General features: G+C 41.3%; 1 protein-coding gene across 1 annotated transcript; it reads left to right on the top strand.

Annotated features, from left to right (window-relative positions):
- Window positions 1-439: 439 nt before the first annotated feature.
- N7506_001784 (uncharacterized protein) lies at window positions 440-1,107 on the top strand (the record flags this gene model as incomplete). The annotated part of the gene is made up of 2 exons (XM_056951080.1): window positions 440-795; window positions 852-1,107. 2 exons carry the CDS (start codon window positions 440-442, stop codon window positions 1,105-1,107), a joined length of 612 nt encoding a protein of 203 aa, XP_056816995.1.
- Between the last annotated feature and the right edge of the window lie 6,619 nt (window positions 1,108-7,726).

Raw genomic sequence — 7,726 nt, 5'->3', positions numbered from 1 at the left:
ACACCATACATCTGTAAATCATGAACAACGCGGTGAATGGGACCAGGGAGAAGGTAAAAAAAACAAGGAAAGCCTCAATACAACAACTACTTCTACTTTTGATATCCGGACGAATGAACACAAGCGCCGAATAGAAGATCTGAAAGAAAAACTGAAATACATCTTTCCAGAAAATGGATCTGCTGTGGTTTTAATGTGCTGGGGTAAGCCGTCCTGTTGCACAATCTTGCCTGTGCGTGTCTCCAGCCCGGAAGATGAAGTGACTACATGGAGCGAGATCCGAAAAGCCTGGTACAATCGCAAAGGAAATTGGAGAAAATGCATACCTGGATTCAGAGTCGCACGAGTTGACAGTGTCGAGGTAAGATTGACGACATAATTCTTCCAAATAACTTCGCTCATTATATATTAGCTCTCGATATTAGGGCTAAAGGATAAAATGACAAAAGCAGAGGAATGCGAATATGTTGGAGCATTCTCTGAGACTGAATTATTTTCGGAGAAGAGAAGACTGGAAAACATCATAGACAATTGTGATGCCACATCTGGCTGTGTTTACGATTGTTACACTGATACAGCAGACTGTTATGACACAGCGGACTATACTTGCATGTGTTATGAGTGCTTTCCGGGCCTTGATGAGGCCGGCGCTTGCCCAGCTAAGATATTGCATGATGCTAGACGGAAGCTTTTATTATTGTCAACACCTGCTTCCATGAAACATGTCTTCTCCAGCCCGAGCCTTGCCGCATCGAATGACTTTCTCAAGAACGAGCACCTAGTATACAGCCACCGGTAAGCAAGTCAATCAAGAATCCAAATTGGAATATACCCTAATCCATCTGCCATAGGGAGATCTTAAGTTGTTTCAACACTTGGCACATTTCACACCGCCCAAGCCTGATAGAACTCCAATTCACAGGTATCTTCATCAAGGAGGGTTGGACACTAGATATGCATCTGGCATTTTTGCTTTTAGTAGCAACATCCTTATTGGTTGTCATAGCTGCTCAGTTCGTTTTCGGTTGGGATACGGCATGGACCGTAGGCGGCTTCTTCGTCGCTTTGCTTTCTCTTTGGATGTTAGCAACTTCTATAGTTGACTGAAATTCTCGTGGACTTGATTTCATAAGAATTGATCTATCGCTTGTCACTGGGCTTGAATTGATGTGCTCGTTTCTCTCTTTTGATTATTCATCCGGCAGACGTTGTCCTCATCTACGTATACGAGAGACCCTTACATCGGGTCGGATATGATCCCATGAATATGAATGTCTCAGTAGAATAAACGAGAATGCGGAGCTTTCTTCCTTACGGATCATTCTTTCATACGGGCAGGATGCCCAGGATCACAATACCTTATTCAGCCTTTAAAGTACTAAGTTGACATTTATGCTCAATCACAAAGCCATTTGCACAGACTTACCAATGTCTTCTCTTCACCGCAACTATTTGCAGCGACATTTTGGTGCCCTTGGATCCTCAGCGAGAGAGACGAGTCGATTGGTGTTGAGAATAAGGATGCTGGGTCGGTCATGAAACGCTGGCTCAATGTTGAATCCTTCGCGGCCCTCTTAAATTGAGGCTTTAGGGGAGATATTCTGTCTGCGATGACAGGCTCACATTTCGTGTGCTGATCACCTCATCTATGAGCGATTCAACGTTGAATAACTGAAAAACGCCTATAATTTCATATGGAGAAGTCATGCATTTTTTCCCCTAGCCTCGCTTTTAGTTTTATGTAGGTTGTGTTGAGCTGCGGGTCTGTCTGTCTAGACTGCAGATAGCGAGGTCACAGTCGGACGTGCGGGTGGGTGCTCAACGCGTTGAAGCTTGGCTAATCGTTGTCAACCCTCAATTTTCGAACTTGTAACATGAAACATGAATAATAATATATTTTTTTTAAAATATTCATTTCAGATTTTTATGTCTACGATGTGCCAGTTCTTGAATTTTCGAGGCTTTCAACGAAGGTCGAAAAGACCTCCAATTGATATGTAAACTTCAAAGAGCGTTCATATTTGGCCCGCAACACTGTGAGGCTTGATCATTTACCGACCGACTTATTGATCACTATACTTTGATTGAGTTCACTGCCAGCAGCACGCCGAAGTGCAATCAAACTGTAGCCAAAGGTTGACAGCATCAATTAAAAGTTAAGAATCTCGTACATAGTCAATTGCGTTCGCATAGTCTAAAAGAGGCATCAACGATCGATGATCATAGTATTGCCCAGACTCATGACTTGCTGCTGAAGACAAAATGAATGCACAAAATAGCTTAACAGACCAGTGAATTGCCAATCCTTGGCGAGAAAGACAACTCACAAGAAACTTCTGGCCATACCCTTTTGGTAAGTGAAACCGATTGGCTCCGAATACTTTGATGACCACCATAGCCCTCTTGATACTTTGCTAACCACCATAGCCCTCTTGACAACAGGATGTAGATACAAATTGCACCCTGGCGACTGATCCATTGCAACCTATCTTGAAGGTTCTAGCAGACCTCGAGCGCGACGATCCCAAGTTAACCTTTCCAGCAGCTCAACTTGTTGAAGTCTATCGACAACTATGGCAGTCATGCGCGTCCAAGCACATCGATGGCAAGAAGCTGGAGCAGGATAACCTTGTTTTGAAGGAGGCTGGTACGCACATGAGAAAAGAGAGAGATGGTCTTCAGGTTCGCCACGACAAACAGCTATCCGGCTGCGCTTTTATGAGCAGGCACTGAATTCGTCTCTAGAACGACTAACTAGTGTATTTGATGACCGGAACCACCCTTCCAGCCTCAATCTCACAAGGTACTTGAACGAGGGTGAAGAACTGTCTTTTCGAGGCGATGTGCCATTTTTCAGCATAGAAATACTACAGTTGACTTTTCGAATCAAGGAGAAGTACTGCTAAGAAAACATCTTCAGTTCGAAGTACCAGCAAAAGTGTGCATGGAATAGCCTCCCATTTAATTTATGCTCACTGGAAAATGTTGAATAACAACGCAATTTATGGACCAATCTCACTTGTAGTTACCCAGTATGTTATGCACAATAAACATTGGATCAAGGGATACATAATACTAAAGTTGACTTTTCGAATCAAGTAGAACTACTGCTTAAAAGGATCTTGTATTTCTAAGTACTTGCAAAATTTAGTGCGTGGAATAGCCTCCCATCTAATTTATGCTCACTGGAAAATGTTGAATAACAACGCAATTTTTGGACCAATCTCACTTGTTATTACCCAGTATGTTATGCACAAAAAGCCTTGTATCAAGGGACACCTTTGTGGGTACATAGCGCAACTAGTGAAGGAAGTGTTAAATGAGTGGAATGCGGTAAGGGTTCCATGCGAGGCCAAAGGGACATACGGAATCCAGTGCCTATTGCACCAATACCATGGCAGGAGATCGTATCTAGCAACTGTTCGCGTACCGTACGGAGATTCCACGTGGCCGTCTCAACTCGGGGTAGACATGGACAGTGGGTCAGGACCAGCCCATCTGAAGGCTGACAGCTTGTCGTAAGTGGGATGAAATAGGTCGATCAAGGATGACCCTGAACTCTCATATACTGCAAGCTTACTCTCATCCGAGAGAATCTGCTGAGGGTGTTCGAAGTCGGTGGCGACACAGGGAGGTGGTGTCGGTATGCCAGAGCACTCTTGCCAGATGGCGTGAAGGTCGATATCCAAATCACAGTCTACCACTTTCAGCCCCAAACAATCATTGGAACAACGGGTACAGACCATTGTTAAATTCGTATATCTTTGTTCAAAACTCGCCGTTGAAGGCTGGTGGTGAAATGCAAAGTGTATAAAGTAGCAATTCGACGAGGGTTGGTAGGGACAGAATGCTGCAGGCTGAGCAGGAATTTGATTTTTCTTCTAACGCTAGTTCATCGCAGACTAGGGAAGCTTTATAGCCAGATGCTTAGTCCTTGAATCCGTAATGACTGGTGTATCCACAGCCGTGAATAGTTAACGCCCCGTCACCAATTCCAGCGGAACTTCACCGGCGCTTATATGGGCCGCTAAAAAGAAGGATAATATTTAGGAAAGGAGTCAAATAAATAACAGGACTATTCAGATGTCGTTATCGTCCACGAGCGCTTAAAAAACACTGAGACCTGATCATGGCCCATTAACATAATAGGCTTAATTATTGCTCGCTTGCAAGGATGACACGTCGCCATTACAAAGTGCTCGAACTGATTGCTTTCGATTCGAAAGTATCAATACCTGCTCATCGCAGGGCTGTAGAAGGATGTCGCTGTGGCTTACGAGCCACTCATTTAACTCTTGAAATTGTCGTTGCTCCTCCTCGAGTCGTATCTTCTCGGCAGATTTGACAACGTAGCACTCCCACAGGCAAAGATACAGGCCCAGAAGGTTGAGGGCTGGTGTAGCCAGGGCGTCGTTGTAGTGTAGAAGTTTCATGAACTCCGCTGTAAGGGAACCGGGTGTGTGCACTGGAACCTATATAGTGTTAGTGATCTCGCTCGCTTGCCATCGAAGAGGGCCTGACTAACCTCGGCTTCGATGGGAGCACCATCTGAAAATTGCTATTGGTCGCTTTGCTCCTGGTTCTCATCTTCAACGTCGTGGGTAATCCGACACTATCTCTTGACTGGTCAGTCACACGGGAAAGGTGAAGTCGGAAGGTCCATCGTAGCCTATGAAACAAAATACAAGAGAGATTGTACTGAAGGGTATTTTAAAGCCAGGCACACTGAGGCTGCTGTCATTGCCAGACCTGACCTCGACCGGCTTCCAAAAAGTCTGTGAACGCTACCTCAACGGTTTCAACTGTTGACGCTCAATCTCACCTGTTGTTCACCCTTAATCACTCAATCTAATATGTAAATGGGCAACAGATGAAGCCTTGAGACAAGAACTTGTACGAAATACCTCCTCATGATAGTTTGTAAGTGAAACTTGGATGAATTAGATGGTATTAAACAGCTAGGCTTCATTGAAGCTGAACATGGTATTACTGTGAATAAACCTGTTCGGCGGGGATATACACACAATTAATTCCTAGACTCCTGGCAAATGATGCTAAGAACAACCTTCTGGTATTATATCATGACAGGTCTGGATGTCGCTAACTGTACAAACCACTAAGGTTCATCCTCGAAGACCGCCTTCAGAATGTTTGACGAGAGTTGTCGGCTTCTATTCTGTTCTGAATAGCCCTTTTGATGCAGTTTTCTCTTGCTAGCTCAAGAGGTCTCTTTAAACTGAAGCATTGGAGTCTGGTGTTTACTAAAAGAGCATTAAAAATTGAGATATAACCATCCTTGACTACCAACATCAACGGATCCTCAAAATATTCATTCCGGAGGTTGATATCAATTTAGTGATAGGATAATAGTGTCTAGACTATCTCCAAGTCACCATCATATATAGTAATATAGAGTACAGTGTTGTAAGATACGATCGTGCTTTTATTGATGTTTAGACGTGTACCTTCTTGCACTAATATCCTAACCACATCATGATGGTTGTATACAGCTGCTTGATAGATTAGCGGATCTATAAAGCCCCTCCTAGTGATCCTCACGCTCCCCATACTCAGAGATAAGCAACCGTGCTCACGTATCTGTGGGATACGGCGATAGAGATTGGAGAGTGACCTATAATATACAAATTCGGATTAATCTCTGGCACTCTAAGGAGCCGTTGTAGGAGCATAGTATCCAATCTGGCCGCAACGTGGTGTAGAGATGTAGACGGCATTTCAAATCTCCTATAGGCCCCAATAAGATTAACGTCAATGCTTTTCTCGATTAACAGTCTTTCTGTTATCTTATAGTAAGACAAGTAAGTAGAAAGCCAAAAGGGTGTATTTCCATCCTTGTCTGTATAGTTTATATTGATATGCAGATGACTTAAAAGCAAATCGACTACTTCAGGGCAATTACTTTCGATAGCTAGATAGAGTGGTGTATAGCCTTTCTAATCCTAGCTGTCTAGTGCCGGATCTTTTCTTTTAAAAAGCTGCTGGATAGTCGCTAGAGAACCATGGATGATTGCTTGATGTAGTGGTAGTAGAGCGTCCTGTGATAATTGAGTTCTAATAAACAAGTTGGAGTTGGAGTCGTTAAAAATAATTATTTTCATCATAGGTCTATTAAAGTAACGTGCCTAGGCCTAGGATGAGTCGCCTAAATCATCTTGTAGATCAGGGTTACCATCTTTTAATAGTAGAAGATGTACGAACTCTATCCTGCTAGTGAAGACTGCAAGGTGTAGTGCTGCTTAGTCGTATTTATGTTTGATGTCTACTCTGACTTTAGGCTGTGCTAGAAATCTCTTGGCCATAGAGTAATTTCTATAGTAAATAGCATATTATAGTATAGTCTCGCACGCTTGGTTCTAGGTATTGATTTCTAGCTTTCAATAATTAAACAGTAGCTTATATATTGTAGTAGAAGTATATTAAAACGATCTCATTAAAGATATTTTCCCTTAGAATAAGGTATTAATATTAGCATCATACTAAAGTAAAACCGCAGTAAGATTAATATTATCGTTTTTAATAGCTAGATGTAATAAAATCTTATTTTAAAATTTAATGTTATATCTCTAGATGCTAGGCTGAAGTCTAAAATCAAGGTCTTTACATAACTTTGCAAAGGCGAAAATCGCACTATCGTCTAAATACAATAAAATCTACAGTAAAAGCTCGTTAAACAGGTTTCTAATATTAGACTGTTACATATTAGCTTATTGGTAAACATAATAAGAATAAACTAAAATATACTATAATTAGATAGTAGATTGGAGCTAGAAGGAAATGAAGTGTGAGTAAGGATAAGATAAGAGTGATAAAGGTTAAATATAACGAAGCCTTTATATACCTACCTCAACTAAATTCTATAACTAACAAGGAATATAGCTTATCACTCTACTAAGATACATAGTAATTATACAGCAGCATCTATATCTTGATAATATTAATTAGATAGAGTTGGAGAATCTCTAATTCCTAACTCCTAGGAACATCAAAGTTGTTCTTAATAGCGTGCTAAAGGCCTCGGAAGATCGAATCTGTTTTAATATCACTTAACGTATCTCTTACTATAAGTATTAAGGTAATTCACAATCTGCATACACTTCAAAGCTTAAAAGGTATCTCTTAATTTTGCCGAATATACTACCAAAAACAGTTGTTAATCCTTTTACCAATATATGGTCATCGCAATCCACAGTCACAACTATAGCTAATTACAGCAGTGATCTCGAATAAGATCTCTTTTTACAGTCTACTGATCAGCCTATATCGACGCATACTAAATCTTAATACATTCTTCAACGCATCGACTATTTCAAGAAAGTATTCCATGCTAGTAACCACGTAGATATGTAAGCAAGGGGCTTATAGCGATGATATATAAAGCTAGTGAAGGAACACCACAGAGAATACCCAACAACACCAACAATCTAAGGAATTTCTACTTTTGAAGATCGTATCAATGTCCACCATACTACCTAGAAATCCATTTCTTGTTTATAAGATCGAATTCAGCCCTAATAGCAGTCCTGGCGTTTATTACTAGATAATAAAGAAAGACGCTCTATACAAAGACTCAATCAAGCCTGAAGACACCAAGATAGGCTATTAAGAGCTGAACAGTCTCACCAGAGAACCGTTCTAATTATTAATATTGCAATCCAAGCTCTATGCTATTACCAAAGAATTCCTTTATACAAGATAGCACCAGCAA

This window comes from Penicillium brevicompactum (assembly GCF_028827555.1).
Source record: "Penicillium brevicompactum strain IBT 35665 chromosome Unknown utg000001l_segment0_segment0, whole genome shotgun sequence".
NCBI classification, from domain to species: Eukaryota; Fungi; Ascomycota; class Eurotiomycetes; order Eurotiales; family Aspergillaceae; genus Penicillium; species Penicillium brevicompactum.
This window is presented reverse-complemented; position numbering and strand designations above follow the sequence as displayed.